The sequence below is a fragment of the Phalacrocorax carbo genome, chromosome 7 (assembly GCF_963921805.1).
Source record: "Phalacrocorax carbo chromosome 7, bPhaCar2.1, whole genome shotgun sequence".
NCBI lineage: Eukaryota > Metazoa > Chordata > Aves > Suliformes > Phalacrocoracidae > Phalacrocorax > Phalacrocorax carbo.
The window spans coordinates 39435093-39458676 of NC_087519.1; the positions used below are offsets into that span (position 1 = coordinate 39435093).

General features: G+C 44.6%; 1 protein-coding gene across 3 annotated transcripts in view; it reads right to left on the reverse strand.

Annotated features, from left to right (window-relative positions):
• The window catches only part of FGF12 (fibroblast growth factor 12), a 238734-nt gene that overhangs the window by 78059 nt on the left and 137091 nt on the right, over nucleotides 1-23584 (reverse strand). For all 3 annotated transcript variants that reach the window (XM_064457598.1, XM_064457596.1, XM_064457597.1), the window contains exons 2-3: nucleotides 11619-11729; nucleotides 3373-3476 (exon numbers count right to left, since the gene is read on the reverse strand). In XM_064457598.1, the coding sequence (XP_064313668.1) occupies nucleotides 3373-3476; nucleotides 11619-11729 (215 nt within the window). The remainder of the gene's footprint in view (nucleotides 1-3372; nucleotides 3477-11618; nucleotides 11730-23584) is intronic.

Genomic DNA, 23584 nt, shown 5'->3' on the forward strand with positions numbered 1-23584 from the left:
TCAGGTATCTAGAGTAAGTAAACTATGCACAGAAGTCATAAACAGCTGCTTCCCAAGCAAAGAGGCTTTGGCAGCTAATGCATTTAGGCCTCTGAAGCTGGCTAGAGATCTATGGTTGGCTTCAACCCAGCAATCCAACCTCACACCATCCCTAACTGAACAAAAGAGATGAGGAAACTCATTGCTAAAGGTATCAATGTGGCCAAGAACATAGGAGGGTCTTGCATGTTTCTGCAAAAAGCCTTCTCACCAAATTTTGCTTTAGAGGACCCCACTCAGCCCTTCTTTTGTGCTGATCAGCACCAGGAAGACTGTTTCCAAGGGCTAGTTATTCTAAACCCATTCATTCAAAAGCCCATTGGCCCAAACTCAGTAGGAGCTGGCACAAACTGCCTCTGAGACCAGGCTGATAATAACCTCTGGTTTTATCCAGGGCAGAGGATGTCAGCCAAGGTTTCAGCTGACGCACACAGATTAAATGTCACCAAAAAAACCCACCACCAAACAAAAACAAAACAAACCCACAGTGATGATGTGTTCAGTTACAGCCACAGTCTGGGCTCAAGAGGCGGGGGGGGGGGAACAAAAACAAAAAACCAACCCACATTTCCCTGGACAGTTGCATTTTATCTGAAAGCAGTCCTGGGCTTGAGGGTGTTACAGGAAGTCCTAGCAGGGCTAGGCCTGGGACAGACAGCAGGGGAGGCAGCCAAGCAGCAGAAAAAGTTAATTTATCAATGGATCTGCATGACTGAAAAATACCTGTGGGAAATATTTACCCATTTTTTTCAGAAATGCCTCAGAAAATGCTAGTAAAAAAATAGGTACATGCACAACACCAAGGAAACGGGCCTGAGATAAAGCAAAGCTGTAGTTCAGGATCTGCTAAGCAAAGGAGCAGAGACTACATATCCTTTGGTGTGGGCAGCAGTTGGGTCCAGGTGGCATGGCCAGGGGCCTTGCCCATCCCACAGAGGAACAGACTGTTGTGTCCTGCCAAAGTAGTTCTCCAGCGCGGTCTTCGAGACTGACACAGCCATGCCAAATGTTGGCTTGGAGTGGGATCCCAACCCCACAAAGAAAACTGCAGCATCCAAAAGAGACTGCTTGAACAGGCATATACAGTTCTTTTATAGGACTCCAGTCTCATCCTTGTCTTTGATGCTATGAGTGCCTTGACCCACGCTCCTTGCTCCTAACAGGCTTTATCCACAAATTTTCTTTTTTTCTTGCTTTGGGGTCTGCTCCAAGGCCCAGTGAATTAATTGATTTACTGTTGTAAGACAGAGACAGAGCCACCAGTCAATACAAGAAGAAAATTGGGTCCAGTGAGCTCCATCTTCCTGGATTAGAGATGGGCCAGTAGCATCCATTTACTGCAAGCAGAAACCTTGCGTCATGTTGATGAAATGAACAGTTTAACTCTCTGATTAGTTCAGACAGAGCTGAATACCATCAAGCCATGGCATGTAATGGCATCCACTTCATTAACCACTGGCCATCATGGTGCATCCTTAGCCTTCCCTGATTAACTTTCCTATTTAAGATAGGCACATTTGCTGGGAATCAGCAGGCCCCATTAAACCACTCTCAGTTGAATACATGTATGATCTGGTGCCCTTTAGGAAACTTCATATGACTAGCACATGTGTTTTGTGGACACGTGGTCTTCCTGATGCCCACTATGTCTTGGTATGTCCCTCCCACCCTCTGCATCGCCTTACTACTGCTAGCAAGAGATCCTTTTCCTCTGCATCGTCTCTAAACTCTCAGCTGTCAAACATCATGCTTCCAAACTCTCTGCTTCTTTTGCCTGAGCCCCGCACTTCCCTCCCTTGCACTATTTGTTCAGGAAACGCTACCCCTCATTGCTCCAAAAAGACCCACCCAGGCTGGATGTGGCTCTGTGACACACACTGCTTCCCTGCAGTCCTCATTTATGGGGTACCGGTAGTATGAGGAGCCTCAGAGCTGGGCCAGGACCTCTTCATGCCCAGCACTGCACAAACACAGGGCAAAACATCAGTCCTGACTCCCCTGACTATGTGCCTAAAGGAAAGCACACATGATAATGCAGTACCACACCATGCTTGGTATTACCTTCAGGACTCCAATAGCTTTACAAAGAAAGGAGGTTTTCATTGTTAGTAAACTGATGTAATTTATTTAGAAGCAGTCATTTATGTTTACTGGGCTATGAAAGAACAGGAAGCGTCTGGCATCCACAGAGATCCAGATTGATCTCTCAGTCTCTTCTTGACAAGCAGCCAGTTCTGAGACCTAACCCGCCAGGCATACTAACAAATCCACTTGCTGTTTTCTACCCTGAGCCACTAGGGAGCCCAAGTTTTGTTGCCTCCCAAAGGAAAGGGGGAAATCCCAACCACACGAGTGCTTTAGAACTGACAAAGAATGAAGACGGATGGTCAGAGTTAGGAAACATTGCATAGGACTTGGACTGTGCCTTTTCAGTGGTCCTCTCTCCAATCTCACATACGCTTTTAAAGCAAAGTAAATGCCTAGACAAGAGCAGAAATGCTGCACTGTAAATTTACACAAAGGCAGATGGGATAAGAATCTCAGCTATACACTTTAAAGATATCATAACTACAGAAATGAGAAGTGTATTATTAACTATCACTTTTTATTATGTAGAACTAGACCAAAGTTATTTGAAGCATAAAAAATTCTGACAAAGGGCTGCCATATTTAATAAATCACTGAATCAATTATTCACTGTGAAAATCAATTACTTACTTCAAATGAGAATCTTATGAATAACCTCATGCCCTTTCATGCCATCTAAGAGAGTTATAGGGGAATTAGTTGGTAAAAAATGCCTCACTTATCTTTTATGTGCATTAAAAAGACCACACAGATACAAGGAAAATCTGCTCTGCTGAAGCACTCCACCAACAGAATAGTCCAGGACCATTTTAATGAAGTCAGTGTATTGCTGTGGATTTACACCGCAGTCAAAAGCAGAGTATGACCCATTGGGGCACCATCTGCGATCAGTTATCCAGGCACAATTCAGAAGCAATTCCATTCAGTCCATGCCATTTCACAAATGTGAAACCAGAATATAACCAGCCAACCACACAGCCTCCTCTACAACGTGACCTACATTAAATAACTACTCAAAGGAACACAAACTCTGTCTTCACAGGTCAGGAAATATTGCCACGAATCTCTGTGGAGAGACTTTAAAGTGAATATTTCATGGCCTTGCGGCATCTCCCCTGTTCCTGCTTTTAAAGGTTTGCTGATACGTGACCATTTTCAGAAAAAGCTGCAAGTCCCAATGCAGTCTCCTCCCTCCCACTGGCAAAACCAAACCACTCCAGGACCCCAACAGCATAAAGTACTTACTGAGCTGTAGAGATATCCCTCAGCGTTCATGGCAACGTACAGACCTGCCTTCACCCCTTGAATTGCCACCACGCGAAGACCCACAGGAATTAGATTGAAAAGGGCTGTGGAAGGAAAAGAAAAGCAAAGGTTATGGAGACATCACCCTGAGTGGCTGCTGCTGCTTTTTGCCGCAGGGCCAGCCCACCCCACATCTGAATCTCAACAAAAGATACTGAACTAGAATCAAAAGTCCTGCTTCCAGCTACAGAAAGGTCTGCAGACATGGGGCCAATGCTGAAAGCAAATTTTTAGAAGTACTGAATTTGGCTGCCTCCCAGAAGCCTTAACACACCCATCAGCCTGTCTGATCACTGCCTTTGCAATGCCAAGGGATCATACGTGCATTCAAGCTAGTGCATCTCAACAGCTTTCCATGGGTCAGCTGAGCTGTGGTAAATGCACATGTACACGTTTTTGCCCTTGGCAAACACAACAACACAACTTAGTTTAGTTCCCCCTGAAACAGATTTGAGCCTAGTGACACTTCTTGCATTTGCCATGTGCTAAAAGAGTTTACAGACAGCAACCACGGCCGGAAGGATGCAAATTAACTTGACTGTGTGTCTGCCCCTGTGATCCCTGCTGTCAAGGGAATGAAGAAACTCAGGAAGATATACCACTCCACTCCAGGACCAGAGCACTGCTCCTCATTCAGAAGCAGCACTAGATAGGACAGAAGAGGACAAGACCTTTCAATACTCAATTTTACCACAATCTTATTATTAAAGCATTGCAACTACTTCCTCCTAATTACTTACTTTACTGCTTGATTCCAAGTAGACCCTGTATCTCATTGAAAGACCTTTCCTGCAAGCACACACATTAATGTACAGTCAGACTTTTGCTACATTTCTAACAGAATGGGCCCAAAGAGGAGAGGACTGTCACTGTTGATAGACTGGGCACTGAGGCATTAGCATGGCTTTGTTTCCACTGAGATTTATAGGACAAGAGTATCCAGATGTTGTAGGACCCCTCATGATTCAGTTTACAAAGAGCTAACTAGACCCAGTTCCAGGGAGGTCAGGCTATGGGAATATGGGCATGGGGTTGGGCAGAAACGTGAGCACAGACACAGTGAAAATACTTCATTCAAGGTCTCTTCTCGTGCAACTGCCCTGAAACAAGAATATTTTTTCTTGTTCCCTAGTTATGAGGTTAGACTGCCCCTTCCACATTCATGAACCATTTCTTATGGCTTTTTAACACACTTCTTTGCAAAAGGCTGCAGAAAACTTCAAGAGCCTTGGGGTGTTCAAATTAGCCCAGGGGAGACCTGTTAATGGGCAGAGTGCAGAGAAAAGACTGAGTGACAGAGCATGCAGTGAAGCATTCATATTTTCCGTTAAGGACATCATCCTCTAGCTGATTCATTTTATAGATCATTTACAAAGTTTTATGCCTGACACATCATATTGGAGCAAGCACAGCACAAAGGGGTCTTCACACAACAGCTCTAGAAGAAACAGTCCTCCTCACTGTGCTGTCTCCCAGCCTCTCCTTCCACAGGAGCTGGACAACTGCTGATTTAACGTTAGCCCTGAAGGATAAAGTAGGTTTTGCTGAAATGGCCTATTCAAAATGGTATAGCTTCTCAGGCCAAGCTGGTGTTAACACTGGTATGACGGGACAGAATAGAGTCCAGCTCAACATCAACCCCCTGCGCCGAGGAGACTGGTTAGATATGCACGTGCCAGGTAATGCATGGGTGCATGGATTTAACTCAACAAAAAGATGCTTCACAAGAACTTCCCTCATGTACAACCTGTGAATTATTGCAGAGACGAGGAGACAGAATTGTGTTTCGATTCCTCTCCCAAGAAAAAACCCTCATTTATAGCCAACATGGATAGAAGCAGGGGGGTGGGGGTGGCTCTGAGAGAGAAAGAGAAAAGCACTGAAGCTGTGGCTTGATTCTTTCCTTGCAGCCAGTGGTTCAGACTACAAATTCGGACCCAAAGCCCCAGGAGTCACACAATTTCCAAGACAAAAAGCAGAGCCCAAAGGGTGTATGAAATGTCATGGAAAACTGGTTACATTTGACCTGAACTCTTGGTGGATTTGATTAAAGGCCAGAGGTACATACCCTTTCACAAGTAAAACTTGAAAAAAGCAGATAGAAAGCCACTTTGCTCAAGATATCTAACAGGTGCCCTGGGTGACCTGGTTTCAGGATTGTCTCCAAAAAGGGATTAATGAATTCCATTTGCAAATGAATGCCCTTTTTTCCCCACTCAATTCCCAAGGAGGACTGGGTGACTGCCCTAGGTGAGCTGCCTGAAAGGGAGGTACCCCCAAGATTGGTGAAAGGAAACCCACCTCCAGGCCCTTTTCATGTCTTTAAGTACCATATTCAGTAAAATATCAAAGTATGTGCTGAAGTCTTAGCAAAGCCATTGCCTATATTTATGTGACCTTGACGGAGGACATCAACAGATGTATACAGCAAATGAAGTCCAGCCTGGGTATTGGTTTGTGAACAACTGGAGTCAAGGGTGCTACCCTGATACTGTCTCCAGATGAGACAAACCCAGTGTAGCTACTCAGCATTAAAGAGCTGCGTTATAGCACAGTTCTACTGTTGAAAAGCTCAGTAACCAAGGCAAGCTTATATTTCGATCACTTCCTCACTACCATGAAGGTCTAAAACCCTCTGCAATTAACAAGTCTATTTATAAGCAATTCCCCTTCCCTAATTTTCCTCCCCACTGCAAAATGGAGCATATTACTGCTAATAATGAAACAAAATGGGCATCATCATTCATTCCCTACAGCCAATTTGTCTCACATAGAAAACTTGTGACAGACCATTACAAAGCATTCATTAGGCATCGAGGTGATAATACCCAGAGTTAGTGGGTGAGAAGTTCCACTTGAAAGAACCCACATGACTCCAGATCTCTCTCTTTCCACCTATACACGCTAAGGGAACACAGGAACAATCCTGTTGTACTCTGTTACAGCAGCAAGACCCCTGCGAGTTCCCAAACTCCCTGGGACCCTGCTGCAGACCATGGCAGCAACACCCACAATCATGGCTTTTAGGCACGGCAGAGCATCTCCTGCAACATACTGCAGAGCAGGGGAGCAAGTGGGCAGGCAAGTAGGACATGCATCTGACACAGGTAACTGACAGCCAAAGAAGTTTTAGGAAGCAAATGTCTTCCTCTATTTAAAAAGTGGTTTGGGTCAATCAAAACTTTGTAAATTCTCAGAGCTGTTTCTGCACTCAAATCTAGAAATCCCTTTGAAGTTCAAGCCTTTTGTTATCATGCTTCCAAATGAATGTTTCATCTCGTTTTGGAACAGATTTCAAAGCTTATAAGCTTTATTGTAAGAATGTACAAATGTGGGGGAAAAACCCTCAGCCAACCTTAAAAGCAAGTTGTCTGATTTTTTTGTGAGGGAAAAAAATTCTGGTTAATGTGAAACAGCAGATTTAGAGATGGGGAAGAGGACTAGCTGTGGTAGACTAGAACTGACCACAGGGTGTGCTGATGATGTGAAAAAAGAGAAAATTTAACAAATGCTTTTAAAATTCTTTCTCCACTGCAAATGCTAAATTTTCTGTATCATCTGCAACTGCGTGGAATGGGCGTACTCTTACTTCATGGGCAGAAGAGAAAAAAAAAAAAGACCTTGAATATTTCTGCCTATTTTCGTTCATTACATTTCACCATTTTCAACCATCGGTAGGTTTATACCTGACTCTGCTTATTGATGATAATACTTATAGCACTCTCCAGTCCTAAACCCTTTGGCCATACATGGTACACTGTTATGTTATGGCAGTTTATCAGCTGCATACCACGTTCTTAAAATCTGAATGCATACTTGGCTATAAGTCTGGGCTAACTTACAGAAATAAAAAAGTAAAGTAAGACATGCCATATAGAAGATGTGCTCCATATGCTCAGCTCATTTAAATAATAGTAAATCAGAGGAGCTAAACTAATCTACACCAGGTGATACGTTGTGGAACAGGACATTTGTGCTGCCCATAAGGAGAAACCAATGGAGGATACAATAGGCAACAGCAGCCTCTGTGCACCATGAGATGGGGAGGTTTAAGATCCTGAGGGGAGTGAGGAAGGCTGCTAAGATGATCAAGAGGCTGTGGTACAACATATATGTGAGAGGAAACTGAGGGAACTGGATTTGCTTTATTCAAAGAAGGGAAAGCCAGAGACAGGCTCTTCTCAGGGGAACTCAATGAAAGGACAAGAGGCACTAGACAAAAGCCTCAAAGAAATTATGACCGAATATAAAGAAAATTTTCCACAATGTGAACAGTGCAACACTGGAACCAGAAAGGTTATGAAGATATGGAATAGCTCATTCCTGAACACATTTGAAACAACTAGACAAGGCTCTGGACAGCTGAAGATAACCCAGCTCCAAGTAGGATTGGACTGGAGACCTCCAGAGGTTTCCCCAGTCTTAATTGTTTTTGTGTTTCTGGCTGCAAAGCCCCCAAAAATATCCTAGATCTATTGGGCTTTTTCCACCTGGTCAGTACAGTTGACCTGTCTTTTGGGTGCTGTCAATTTGCTGAGGCTTTTCAGATTTTCAGCAGGATTATGCTGGCAAATGAAGACAATCAGTTGGTCTCACAAAGAAGGGACATTTCTCAGCCCATGAAAGGGACATGCTCAGCCCATGAAAGAGCAATAATAATTCAAGCACTGACAGCAAGTCAGCCCTGAAAGACCATTTGAGATCACTGGATTTGGAAGGAAAAGATAGAGCCCCAAATTCAGGTTCATATCTAACATCACTGAGAACACAAACAAGGACTTTGTACACCATGAAACTGTGCTCCAATTAAAAGAAAATTCTTCATATATCCCAATGCAAGTAGGCAGATAATCTGTCTTCTTGCTTACATTAAGATGGCGTGTCTTTAACTGCATGGTATAAGGAACAGATGTCCCAAGAGCTGTTTCGCGGGAAGCTGGCTGGATGCCCATTCAAATGCCATTAGAACTTGGCTTCTGGGTTTTTCTTCTTTTTCTTTAAGTGAGAGGAGGTGGAAAATAAATGCCATCAGCCTCTCAAGAACACACATAAAATGGGCACCAGATAATTAATTTAAAAATTGCTTAAATATTAGCAGTTCCTCTTATATAAATAACTGGATTTTTATTAGAACTTTTAATTGCATCAGACATATCTGAGGTACATGTCGTGCCTCATTTTAAACATTTATTTTGCCAAAGTAAACCAACCTAATACATTCCCTGAAAAATAAGCTTCCTTTCATAATTCTAATTTGAATAATCAGTGTGTGGCTACAGAACGCAGAGCCGATGTATGGAACACTGTGTTCACCGTGTATTTAACTGTGCTAGCATGGCTTCTGTACGGAGAATTGATGGTCATCCAGGGTGGGAAGGATCCTGCTGTGGCCATCAAGATTGCCCTTCTCTGCTAGTGCATGTGAGTTAACTAACCCTTCTCCAAGGATAGAGAAATATTATCTATCTGGTCTTTGATGAGTTTTGCCCCTGCACGGAAATACTGCACATACTGCTGACTGGCTGGTCAGTAATCTTCTGGAGAAATATTTTAAAACAGAAAATACCAGAGAAGTAAATCTGCAAGCTGTTCACTTAGACAAATGAGTTTTGACTTTTCTGGTCAAAATTTGAGATGTTTGGAAGAATGGAAAAGGGTAAAACAGTCAGCGTGCTTTATTTTGGCATTTCCAAAGTGAAAAATGTGATCTTGTTTTGAAGCTGTAATTGGACGCTTCATATAATATAAAATGTTGACTTAAACTGAAGATTTATAAAGGACAGTCTGTGGTAAAAATTTAAACAAAACTGAACAATGCACATACTTCATTTCATTTTCAGGTTGGATTCCTTCTCTTTTGATATCCCGTGAGATCCGGGCATGGGGAATTCTTTGGCTTCAATCTTCCCTTAAAAAACTTCACTAAACTTTCCAACATAGCCCATGACTTTGAGCAAGTGGCTTGGCACACTTCAGCTAGATGCCTCCTGTCCCACCAAGCTGCCAAGGCAGGGTTGCCATCTCACCAGATAAATTTACACTCTAGAAGTGACCTTCAGCCCATCTATTTCCAATTAAGAAGACTGGGTGAAAGTGGATCACAAGTACTCAGCACCTTGTCAAACTGATCTCTAGCGTTTCTAATGGGATGCATAAATAAGAGCTGTTTGGGCGATTGGGGCCCAGCCTCAGTCATAGGGACTCAGGAGGTTCTCCTGCACCCATAGAGGTGCAGCCAGCAACAGCTTCCCTCATCTCCCTTGCCAGCCTGAAATATTGCAGGACTGTTCTTACATTTTATTCTCCTCTGCTGTTTACCTAAATTCATCTCTCCTTCCATTTAAGCCCATTACTTTGTTGTTCAGTCCTCACTGACAGATGAGGGTAATGAATCCCTGTCATCTCCAGCAGCTTTTCCCATATCATTGACAAATAGGCCTCCAACAAGATTTTCTGCAGATTGAGAACACCCTACATCTTTTTTTCTTTAAGAAAAAGCAGCTAATACAACCCAAGTCTGGGTCATTACGTGCCCACTAAAGCCTCTAACTCATCACATGTGTTGGTGTCTGCCTGAGAAAATCACAAGACCAGACTCTTTACCCTGTAGGAAGAGATCTGCTCAGTCTCTCATTGAGTAAAAGTGCACGTGGGGAGGGCAACAGGTTCTCCCACTCCAATGTAAATTAGAAGTTGTGTCATTGCCATTTGTGGTATTTCATTTGTTCAACACCAGCATATGAAAAAGGGGACTAGAACCTGACACTTGCATCTGCTACAGGCCAAGTTTCTGGTGAATGCAGCCTCTTGGGTCATTTCACAAGGGCTTTGCCAGTCTCCCACAATTTTAGTTGCCATCTTCTCAAAGGTCCTCTCTCGTGCACTGCTCTGCACATGGACCTCAGCCCTGAGCTGGCTGCAGCAGAGCAGTCCCACCACACACAACATTCCCACCGCAGCACCCTGCCAGCTTCCTGGGTATGGGGCAAGCTCTATGGATGTGGGACTGCAGCCACCTTGCACCTTTGTCCAAATGCACCATCACAGGACAACATCCATGCCCTACTGCGTGCACTGCACCACTGCAGACACCTCTCACCTGAAGCTCAGGCCCTGCCTTCCTGAAGGAAGGATGCCTTCAATCCAGCTAGGAGCTTCTTTGAGTTTGAACAAGATTTGTCCCCAAATTAAGTAGGTTCCGCCTTTCACAAAGTACATGAAGTTTGCTTCCATCAATCCTACTACACAGATCAACCTCTGTTCATCTCTAGTAATGACTGGGAAGACACCTTCCATGCTGGAGAAGCTAGATATGATGTCCCTTCAGCAGTGGCACAGGGAGCTTCAAACCAACATAGGATGACCCAAATCAAGACTTGAGTCCTACTCTGTTGATATTTGTGGCACCAAGGATCTGAGCTTATTACTGCCCTCTCAGAATCATCAATCCGAGGCCTATGAAATGAAGAGATGATGTAGAAAATATCCTGCACCTTTTTTAACCTTTTGAGGAGCTTTGTTATTGACAAAACTATTTCTTTTGCAAAAGAAATATTGGCTACTGCTCTGCATTTGTTTAAACCAATATGGCTCCTGCACATGAACATCATTTTTAAACCTACATGGCTCTGCTGCACTTTGCTGTCCTTTGTTGGACATCATGAACCCAACCCCTTCGAACAGGGTTCTGGAAAATTACCTCCTTTAGAAAGGTCATTTGATACCCTCAGCCTTGACACTAGCCTCAAAGCACTACACTTTAGTGAACAGCTGGTTTTCTCCAGCCTGGAAATTCCTGATGCTTGCTGAATTTTCAGGGTAAAATAGTGAAAATTATTTTCTCCTCTTCTCCTTGGAGAGAGAATTCCCCGTATCCTTTACCCACGTGGCATGTGTATAAATATAATCTCCTTTCTCTTCTGGCAGCAATTCAAATCATGGGTTTTATTCTCCACCCCACCCATATGGCCATTACAGAATCAGGGCGGGAGGGAAGAAGATTGGAGAGGAAACATATGAAATGATACAGGCAAGATTTAAAGGGGAAGCATAGATAGAAAAAACATGCAGAAAACAGCTGGCTTCTTCCTAATTTGATCTTTTCCAAAATAGAGCTGCACAAGTGAGACTCACTAGGTGATGTATTTGATTGTAATTGGGTTGCAAAACAGGCTAATTTTTCTTACTGTAGTCACTGTTTTCGTCCTTGGTCCCATCAATTGTACCATCTGGGTGCATCTGCAGGAAGTATTCCTGCTGGCTGAATAACCTTGTCACAATTCCTTTCAGCTGGGGTTCTGCAAAAAAAAAAAATTATTAGATATACCAAACATGCAGTAAGTAGCAAGAGACCCAATTTGCTGGGCCCCCATTAAGCCCTGAGTAAATGTAGAAGTGCTTGGCAGATAAGACAGCTTTCTGTAATTCCTTTCAAGCGTGGTTGTAAAATATTCATATATACATAGATGTACAGGCAAATAAAATGGAGATCAGATGAGCAGGTAAAACGCAATGCATAGTTGGTGCAGCAGAAAGTAACAGATTTATGGAACATTGCTTTGCCGAAAGTTACCTACCAAATGAAAGTCTTTAGACAGCTTGTGTATTCTAAATATGCCACTTGTTCAGAAGACTATTTGCTAGCAGTGTTGCAAAGAATTTACGTATTGTTTCTTATTCTGCCTGCAAAGCCAACTACCTTGCTTTCTGTGTGGTTGATTCACTATCATGCAGTTCCAGTTTTATGCCAATGAAAGTATATTTAAATCAATGGTATTGTACTGGTGTAAAACCAAAGTAACCGAGTGTTTAATCAGGCTGCATGAGTCCAACTGCGTAGGACTCGGGGAGCAAAATCCTGAAAGGAACAGATGCAAGACACCTCCAAAAATGACCTCTGAAGCATTTATGGGCATCCTAAAACGCCTCTGTTTTAAAATCCCGCATGTTCCTCTCTCCCAAAACACGTGCCACATACTCTGGTAGATGAGAATCACTCTGCCTCTAGCAGTGTCCTTTCCCAGCCCCTGTACATCATGAGCCAGTGTCATGGTTTTAGCTAATGGACTGGCTAGGGGCTTCCCTATTGCCTCTGCAACAATTCATACCTGTGCTGACGAGGAAAAGGAAAACATTAAAAAAGCAGAAACAATATGAACTCACATGACAGAGGTCTGCAGCATTACTGCCTGTCTCCCTGCTGTCCAACCAGTCAAACACAAATTAAGTGGTCAAAAAGAAATTCAATTTTAATCATGCAAGTCCTAGAATTTGTCACAGGCTTTGCTTCTGGAAAGCAAGCTAGCGGCTACACGTGAACAGACACGCTAGCTGGAGGGCAGAGACCTTCCTTGTGTGGCAGGAGTTTGTGGTTTTATGTGACCACCCACCAAAAGTAAATAAGACCTAGTTATTGCTGGCTCAATAGACAGGAAAAAACCCAGTGTAGCATACCAAAATTTCGTCAGACTCCCATCTTTCATGCCTCTAGTGAGGCTGTTTAATAAGCCATAGCTGTTATATAACTCTGGTCACGTTGTGTGTTAATTGTTTCCATTAGGAGCCCCTGTCTCTAACAATTTTGCACCACGCTGTACAACTTCCATCTGAGGACTGCACACCCAGCCTGCACTTCGGCACAGGCACACCCCCCCGCAGCAAGCAGGGACCTTGGATACAGACAGGCTGCAGGTGCAAAGGGTTTCAGCTTCGGCAGCCCTTCCACCAGCCAGGGGAGTCGGGTACTATTTTGTAGCTACAAAAGCCACTGAATAACTCAGTATCAGCTGGTTTCCATGCTGCCTTTAAAAAGTGATTTCATAGCAACCAAAGCATTGTAGACCGCAGACAGGCTTTCTCCCAGGGTGACAAATCCAGGACAGTAAATAAGTACAGTTGTACTGCCCATCTACTAAGAGCTAACACCAGTCAAGCCAGTATGTCAAATTGAGACTTAGATAGCTGTAAATGTTTTGCTTTCTTCTTACCAAAATGTAATATCTATTTTGTTGAACACAGAAGCTTGATTTAACTTCCTTTTCTAACAAGCACATCAAAGCTAGAGGAAGTGAAAAGCTGTATTCTCAGGCACAGATAGATGACTGCACCACCCTCCTTGAGCCTGTCCCCTTCCTCTCTTTTATCTAATACCACCATAGTAAAGGCACTAATAAGCACTCTCTGATGAGACCTATGTTTGAGTCCCTGAATGAGTCTTAGCCTCATTTTTATTCTCTGGTACTTTGCACAAAATGGAAGAGCTCCCAGCAGGGGAGGTTTAGAAGATGTTCCTGCAGCCTGAGGCTTTCTGTGTGGTGAGGAAGGGGGGAGATCTTGTGTTAAACCGCCTCAAGGATAAGAGGAATGAAGATAAGTAGAGATAAAAACCAACCCTGACCTTTTCCCCTTTCTTGGGAAGATGATTTAGCTACAGGATAGAAGGCCCTTTCCTCCTTCTTCAGGGCACAAACCACACTTCAATCATGCAAATGATTTTGGAAGGACATGAAAACCTCTCCCAATTTTACTAAATAGCCTATTGAATGAAATATAGGGCAAATCTACTCATCATTAGTAACTTCATGTCATTTTTGGAGTTTAGCAAAACAGCACCTAAGATCCCCTGAGGTCCTCCTGCATCCATGCTATAGATGCAAATGCTGTTGCACCAGAAGGCTAAGTGTCACCATAGTAAAACGTGGGGTAAAGCCCCAGCGTCCGTTTTTGTTACTGATCTGACATAAACACACAGTCAGGTCTGATTCAAGCTTTAACAACTGCCCTCTTCATAATTCCAGGCTTTTCTGAGTCAATGCCTGCCTAGGGACAGGTTGGAGGAAAATTCTTATCTTACATATGCTTTTTTTTTCTGACCTGACCTGGTTTGCTGAAGTTTGAGGCTCACACCCAAACTCAGAGTAAAACTCAAGCGGAGTGAAGCAGAGAGCTCTAAGCCATACACAAGACCACCACATCCCTCCTGGCCCTAACGGTCTGACAGCGGCAGTGCTCCTGTCCCTCCATGCTGCACAGATCCTCTTCTGCAGGACCATCCCTGCTCCCCAGACTCATTTAGGAAGCAGCACCAGCAAATGAATGCCTTTTCCAGACACCAAAGGGTCACAAAGCACTTTGAAGACATACAGATCTCTCCTTCCCTCGTTTCTGCTTTTCCTTGGGTCTCTTTCTACAGGAGAGAAGCGCTGGCATGCGGCTGCACCTTTGGGTGTCTATCTGAACTACATACAAGTGCAGCATAGAGGCATGCATAGCCAGCACTGAGTTTTCTCCTCTAATGCAGAGCACAGCCCAGGAGGGTTAGGCAGTTGTCTGGGCAATGGGAGATTTGTCTCACCTAGTACAGCCATCTCTACACCTGAACCAGGCTCTCTTTGCGTCCCAAAAAGCAACATGCAAGCCAGGCCAGGTCCATAGGGTCCTGAAACCACCTGCATCCCTCCACTGATTGCAGAGGGACCAGCTCAAACACAATCAGCTACGCTGAACCTCTTGTCTCATGTCTGTGCATAAAGTGGGATATTGGGATTTGTCATTCATACAGCAAACAATGTGGCTGGGAGGCCTACACACAAAATTTTAGGTGAAAGCAGCTTTTAACAAGGAACAAGACGAACAAGGATTTACCTATCTTTCTCCCCAAAGCTCACTACAGAATTATTACCTGAAGAGAGAACTGTATGATCACAGGACAGGATTTTTCCTGCAATTCCTACAGGCAAAACTCTGCACATGGCTTTTAAGAGACTCCCTACCTTTGTTGTATTTTAATATCACTTCTTTCCATCTACAGAACAATTTTATCACAGTCTTCAATGTTGCTGTCCCTTACGCTGCAGCAATCATGCTGAAAACCTCAGTTTGTAGGAAAAAATCGCAAAACCAGCAGGTCTCCTTGGAAAAGAAGGATAGTGGGGCACCCCAGTAAGTCAGAAAGACAATGAAATAGACTGAGAACTTTTCACAGTCTAGAAATAAACACACAAAAAAAAAAGGAAGACAACAACCCTTTCCAGCAGGCAATACTCCCAGTGCTTACTGGGAGGGGGAAAATTAAAATAAAACTCTGCAACCTTGATACTTTTATTTGTCTAAAGCTCCCTTAATGATACTGCTTCTGGCTATAATCAATAAGAGAAATAAACAAACCATAAAAAAAGACAAAAAAAAGCAGTGCAGATAAGCACAAACCCTGCCATGAGCGCTTCCTTTCTATAATTCACCAAGAATCAAACTCAAACCTACTCTCTAACCTCATTCTTCTACATCAAGGGGGTCTCAGATCCCCTGACTTTTAAAGGAGCAATACTGCGTAATGCACTTGGATAAACCTATTTCTCCCACTCAGGCTACTCCATACACTTTTCTATTTTCCTGTAGGAGCAGCTTTCCTTGCAGAAATGGAACTGACCTAATGTGGACGAGACTTCAGCACCAACTTAGCACCTCTGTAAACACAAGTCAAGTACTTCAGAATGGATTTTAAAGAGAAGTTATGCATGCCTTGAGCCCAAAGTACCAACTAAACCCAAGAGATTTCCACACAGTGTGTATTCCCAATACAGACCCCATGCTATTAGGATTCCCACATGTTATGCAAAGGTATATTTTTACCTTTATTTTATAAGATTACTATTTTTAAGAAATACTATATATATTGCTTACTTTAAAGCTGTTCAGGGACGGGGTGGTGCTAGAGAAAGATCAGCAGTCCCTCTCCTTATGCTGATGAAGTGAACTCATATATTTCAAATGTGGTGTTCCCAGAAGATGCAGGAGAGAATCACCCCCAAAAAGCATCCCCAATGGCACAGTCACAGTGCAGAGCAGACCAATAAGAGTAACAGGGAGCAAGAGCTAAACCGTAGCTCTGTTCCTGGTCTGCAGCATCTGCCAGGCTGGGGGGTTTCCCTAAGGTGAAGATGTTCTCAGCTGCTGCCCCTTAGAGCAGTCATCCAGTGACCAATTCACCACACAGAATCACAGAATGGCAGGGGCTGGAAGGCACCTCTGGAGATCATCTTGTCCAACCCCCCTGCTTGAGCAGGCACACCCGGAGCAGGGGGCACAGGAATGTCTCCAGGGAAGGGACTCCACAGCCTCCCTGGGCAGCCTGTGCCACTGCTCTGGCACCCTCACAGGAAAGAAGATTTTCCTCATATTCAGGTGGAACTTCCCGTGTTCCATCTCATGCCCATGGCCCCTTGTCATGTGATTGGGCACCACTGAAAAGAGGCCAGTCCCATCCTCCTGACACCCGCCCTTTAGATATTTATAAGCATTGATAAGATTCCCCCCTCAGTCTTCTCTTGTCCAGGCTGAACAGACCCAGGTCTCTCAGCCTTTCCTCATAAGGGAGATGCTCACATTCCCTGAAGAGCATCCTGCTTGCTCCCTTTTCTACAGGACAAACTTACAAGCTCTGCCTGCCCTGCTTTTAACTTTCCAAACCCTTTGACACAGCTGAGGCTAAGTAAGTCATGTTCCGATTGCTAATCTTGCCTCTACTTGAATGGTAATAAGATGATGTCATTATTCATTTCAGCTGTCCTGCTGCTGATCCTTAAAGTTATCTCAGTTCACCATCAGCTGCTGTGCTTCCCACCTTATTGTACAATTATACAGTGATTTTCACACTCCTGGGGCTTGCCAAGGTGCAGGGTGCTTACCCATAGTTTGTTTTATCTATGTGGATGTGCTCACAGAAGGCCAGGGGATCATGTGCAAATCAGTTACCCCACAGAGTCACATCCCTCACCCCCAAACCATAGGCATTGCTTAAGGTATTTGCTGTGCGCTATGATGAAAAGAGCAAGAGCTCTGTCAGGGACACTGGAAGAAATGCTTCTTATCAGAAATATCACTGGCTCTTTAATGACCTTTTCTTTTAGTTCTGCTATTTAAGGTGAATATGGAACTCGCCCCATTAACTGGAAAATGGAGAACACACAAGCAGGATAACTTCCCTTAAGGCAGAAAGGACCTATGAGGTTATGCACCATTTAGCAAAGACCCCCTCAGGACACTTACTCCTGCTTATTCCCATCATCAAAGCAGCAGCACAAACATGATCTGGCCACGTGCAGCCACATAAACCTCGTGGTGAGGAACCCCATGCTCTATCAAGGGCTGTAGGGTGGCTCAAGCCAATCCAAATCCTGCACTCTGGAAGACCAAGTAATGGGGCACAACACTGATTTCCAATTGAGACTCTGTCATGGAAGGCAGTTTGCCAAGGCTGCATTTCTTGCAATTCACAGAATACCTCTCATTTTACAGCAATATGATTACCTGAGGCTGCAGTAAGCCAGACCCCACTTTGCCTTGGGCTGGGAAATCTAGAGGGACTCAACGAGACCCTACTCACACCTTAATTTGAACTCTCTGAGTTAATGGTAGGGATCTCAGAGGGGCTACTTCAATGATCTCTTGAAAATAGGAAGGGCTTAGCAACCTTTCAGGGATTTGAGCCACTGGCTCTGAGGATTCTTGCAACTCATAGCAATGCTCTGGTTGGCAGACAGGCCTCTGCTCGAGGTTGCTGGTGCAGAACCGCTTTGAAATCGACTCCAGAAGTCACTGTTCTGGGAGCCAGCGACACTTTCTGTTGGTTATGGCATAAACCCTGAAGCTCTTGGGTTTACTGTTTTCCATGCAACAAGCTGTCAAACAATAGAGGACTCCACTAGCTCAGGAGGCAAGCAGCCATTTTATATTCAGCAACCTGCAGTGAGGTGGAAGAAAGGCACCTACTGCGTAATATCAACGGGAGACTTGCCCATTTGCTCTTTTTTTCTGCAGCGGGACGCGCTCTGACTCAACACCTCTGCCTGGTTGTAGCACAGCAGGACTGTCAGAGATGCCAGCGGCAGGCGCCCGAAACAGCCCCTCTGGTACCTGCTAAGGACATTGGTCTGGCACAGGGAGAAAGCATCTGCAGCCCCGATCTGAACCATAGCTGGGCGTACTGCTGACTCTTCTGTGCCTGTGCAACAGTCTTGCTGAGGATGTGACTGAAAACATGGGACCTGTAATACATCTCAGGAGCATATTTCATCTAAATGTTCTTTAAACATTTGTTTATTGCAATTAAACATTTTAGCCTGGAATTTACACATTCCATTATTCTTATTTTCCCCCATTCAGGCTGTGGCTGTCATAATGGGAGGTTGATTTATGACTCACCCAACCAGCACTGAAATCCTTAACGCACCAAAACCAGCATTCAAGTCAGAGCATAAACTGCTCCTAATTTACTTAGATTAACTCCATGTTTAAAGTGCCACCACAGAAACTGCATTTCCCCTCCCCTGAAAAGGATGGGTTCCAGAATACTCGATAAGCCAAATACTGCAAACAGATGCAGACAGAGAAGGGCACCGAAATCCCTCCTTCGGAAGTACAGTATTAATGAAGGCTTGTATTAACTTGGCACAAAAATGCATCAGTGAGCTCCATGCAGATTACTATGGTGACAGGCATCAGCACAGAACTCAGGGAGAAAGAGAAGATGAAAAGCTGAGGGAGAAAAATGTTGGGTTTTTTCCCATCCAGGAGCTGCTAAGTTCTCCAGGGTGTTTGGAGTTAAGATGAAGTAAGTGACTGTCTCCAATTAAATGCAACACTGTTGGCATAAGTTTAATAGCTCAACTCACTACGATGATTCACTGAATCCACCCAAACTGGGAAACTCAGGAATAACAGCACTTGCAGCTGCGACAGGAGCTGCTGCCCTTGAAGACCAGGGGTGTTTCCCGCAGCTGAACACCTTGCCCAACTCTTCCAAGCTGTGACCACGGCAGAGCATGAGCCTTTAGCAGATGCTGCACATGTGTGACTGCTGAGCCGCACACAGGGATCCTGGAGGACACTTCAACTGTGTCACTCAGGTATGGAGATAGGAAATCCTGCTGCAAAGTGCTGAGCATTTTCAGCTGCCACAAGAGTCACCGAGTACAGGAAAGCACACAGGCAGAGGCAAGTAGGACATTTCCCAGCCCCGCAAAATGTTTTCCACTCGTTCCATGTCTAAACTCAGCAAAATTGTTCAGAGCAGAAGGACGTGCTCTGCCTGGAGGAAGCCCACAGCAGGTGGCTGGAGGGACTGGGCTATGCAGCCTGTAGCATCCTGAGGAACAGGCAGGGAGAGGGGAAATAAATGTGTGCGCTGCAGAGCCAGAGGAGGCAAGGAGCATTGGTGATACTTGCATTTGGACACCTCCTCAGGCTGCCTGCACAGAGGATCACATCATGGTGGGCAATGGTGGCTGCTCAAGCATCAGGAGGGGCTCTGTAACAAAGCCAGGCATCCAGCCCCACTTTCCAAAGCCACCACAAACCCCTTCAGTTTAGATACAGCCATTCAGCTTAACACACGGGCACGTCACCCAGCCTGTGAGTAGGATGGAGAGATATAAACAGACTGACTGACTGATGCTAAGAAATTTATTCCTGAGGTCTGTGACTCTGGGGGCACCAAACAGTTGATCCCAACTCCTTTCCCGGTGATGCAGAATGAAGGCCATGCCCAGCTCCAGTTCAAAATGATTACAGGGTTAGCGTACCCTCCAATTACAGGGAATTTATTTTGAGAAGAAAATGACTCTGGGACAATAGGGCTGCATGGCACACTGATGTATTTACTCCTCTCAAGTGCGAATCTCCACCCAGAGCTAATAACTACAGAGAGACAACTGGTGTTTCCAGGATGCATTACATGAAATAACAGGCTGTGCCGAGAGGGGTGGCCTCCACATTTGAAGGACAACCTTCCGAAAATGACATTTCCCTAAGTCAGAGGGATGATGGGCTCAAGCCAGTGACAGTACTCATCAAAGCAATTGCTCCAGTCACCGTCAGTGAGTCACTAGAGCAGAATGGCACCTTGTAGGCAAAAAGAACATCCAGAGAAGTTATTTCTTTTCCTGTGCTGATGCCTGCAAAGAGGAATAGTAATTAGGCCTCCAGTACTGGCGTAGCTGCCTGCCTGCACCCCTCCAGTTGCCAACTGGGGCTGAACCACGACATGAAGGAGCAGACATGTGCAAAGCTTTGCACTATGCCTGCTTTGCTCTTACAAAGATGAGTGCCTCCAGGGAAGTACACTTCTCACTTGTAGAGTAGATGGAAAGGATGTGGTTGCATTGCACTGGCATTTACACAGGCCCTCCCATACCCAGGGAATCAGCTTCACACAGATGTTAATACAAGTCCGAGGTAAGGGGCAGAGAAAAGACTCGTATAAGGCACTAAAAATGGGGGTGCAACATGGGACCAACTGCTACATGTCTCTCCCAGGCCACCCTTTTCGTAAGAGCCTGTTAGGACTTCCCTAAGTCACCCCGCAGCTCACTTGCTCTCCGAGCTCCCAACCCCACGTGACAGCCACGTCAGGACCAAGGCTCAAGGACAAAGAGGTCCAAAATCTTGGATGGGTTTTCCTAGAAGGTAAATGCCAAACTAATGTATTTGATACATGAGTTACTCACTCTGAGCAGTCCCTGAACACACACTAAGGGCGAGACAGTCATCTCCAGCACTGCAGGGGCAAAAGAGGCCCCCAAAGACCACCACGGGTGAAAGCAATGGGATGGCAAGTGGAAGAGAACTGATGGCCTAAATGCCAACAGTTATTCTGGCACAGAATTGTTGATTACCTCTGGGTGAAATTGCTCAGCTCAATATTTTAATTGTCAAAAATATTCAGAGTGAAAGTGGCTGAAGTTGTATACAAACTCCATCTGATTAACAGGATAAAAACGGAGATCTGAAAAGGGTAAAAGTTTTTATTTTTTTTCTTTTGAGACAAAATTTGTTCGGAAATTTAATGAAAAAAGAGGATGTTAAAAGAGTTGGAGATGAAAGCCAAAGTTTCATTTTAAGAAGAATGAAATATTGCATTGGATCTGAATCCCCTCCTCCCCACAACCTTCTTTTATTTGACCAGAGAACTAAAAAATCAATTCTTCATATAGCTACACTCCTGGGTTTGTCTTTGCCTCCTCCAGGACACAGTCTGTGTTGCTCTGTTGATCCAGTGTGTTTTACCAGCAGTTAGAATTTCAAAACATTTCCCTTTTAAGAGCAATCTTCTACACCTGTATTGACTTGAGCCCTGATGAGGAGAAAACCAAAGCCTGACAGGAACGGAAAGCATAAAGGAGAGATATAGGGCTGTTCCAGAATTTATGCAGGGTTAGCTTTTTCAGGTAAGGGAATTAAAAAAAAAGGAGAAGTTCAATGGAAATGAAATTGTAGCTACAGCTCCTAAGCTGTCATTTTCCAGCACAGTCAATGCCTTGGCTACTGAAGGTTAAAGCATGCTCATAAGTATGGATAGCAGAGCACACAAGATATATTATTTATTTTGAGGAACACCCTGCAATTATTGCTGACATATTGTGTAATTAGCCAAAATTACAGCATATTCACTCAGAGCAAAACGGAGGATAGCATAAATATTATGTCTGAGCCCACAATCACAGAGCACGTTTCATTTGGGTGCAAACACGACTCTGAACAAACTGAGCATGTGCCCCTTTACAGGGGCTTCTCCCTGGCCCCCATGGGCTGCACCAGCCCCTGGGCAGGTGCCCACAAAGGGGAAACATCAGGAGTAAAATCCACACCTTCCCCACACCAGTACTGAGAGCTCGAGCGCTGCACGAATACTTAGCAAACAGGTACCATGGTGCCACAGAGCTTTTGGGTTGAGGGATGATTGAGCCCAAAGCTCAAACCGGCAAAGAAGGGGCCACAGCTGTGCTATCCCCAAGGGAGGTGAGAAGGCAGGCTCAGAGGATGATGCCCGGAGATGACGCTTGCTGGGCTTTGCCGCCTGGAGCTGGCAGGAAGGACAAATGGGAAACCAGCTCTGCCCTCTTCCCGACACCCGCAGCACCTCTCACCCTACAAATGGGGATGGAGGAGGAGATGGCTTCCTACAGGGCCACGTGTCACCTAGACATGTCCTAAAGAGTTGTTTGATGGGTCAGAAATCCTGGGCAATCTGTGGCAGTGCTTTGCCGCTTGTAGAGTTAGAAAGGCTGTGTTATGTTTTGTTAAAACTCCTTCACTGTCAATTAAGCAGATTTCTTCCTGGTTTCCTACAAAGATTTGGTATGGATATTAAGAAATTCTTTCTACCCAGAATTTGCTCCATGGGAGGATGTAAAAAACAGGTTAAAAACCATCTGTCTGGGGAATGTATGTCTGGTGTCAGTGCAGGGCTGCAGCTGGACTGCTCAACCTTTGGGATCCCTTCGGCCTTGATTCTAGGACATGACGAGTTGGTGACGTTATCATATTTCTGTACCCCAAGTTTGTTGAAGGGTGCCACAACAGAGTGCCCAGCTCCCCTCACCTTGAAGTGCCCCACACAAGGCACCAGATAACTAATAGTCCTCACATGAGCAGAGCAGACGCCATCCCTACTGTTCACGCCTGCCACAGCGCTGTGATTTGTGCTATTATCAGGCGCTGAATCTCTCTGCTTCCCCCCACCAACCCAACAGGCCTGAAATACTGCTGAAACGCCGAGAAGTCCCTCATACAAACAAAATACACTACAGAAAAGACTACATGTAGGACAGAACATGCTATCAACAGCACTAAGCAGTAATTAATTGCTTAAGATGCTAGAGGTCTTGGGGAGGGTATCTGGTCCTACCAAAAACAGCCCACAGAAGAGCGCTGGGTTAATCAGTGGATGGCAACTCAGGGTAAAATTTAGGTCCCAGTGCCACTCTGCAAGCATTCAATAACACCAGGCAATAACGTCCCCTTTTGCTAGTCTTCCTTATGCACTCCCTCGGCATTTTTCCAAATGGATGAGAGGTATGGGGCTTCTTTATTTAACAGGTACTGACCCTGTGATGTGGGAAAATTAAAGCTTGAATCAGTCAGGTTGTATTACATGCATTATTTTGCTTATTGCACTATTGTAGCTTAAGCCTTCCTGTAGCAGTTTGCATGCATTTTTTTTGACCCAAAATTATGATGTTACTAAATTCCGACAAAGCTTACACAACACCCAAATGCATAGAGAATGTGCTGCTTGTGCCACTGGTTTGAAACAACATTACACTTCAAAGAGCAAGATCATGCTAAAAAATGCCCCAAACATGCCATGTGACTC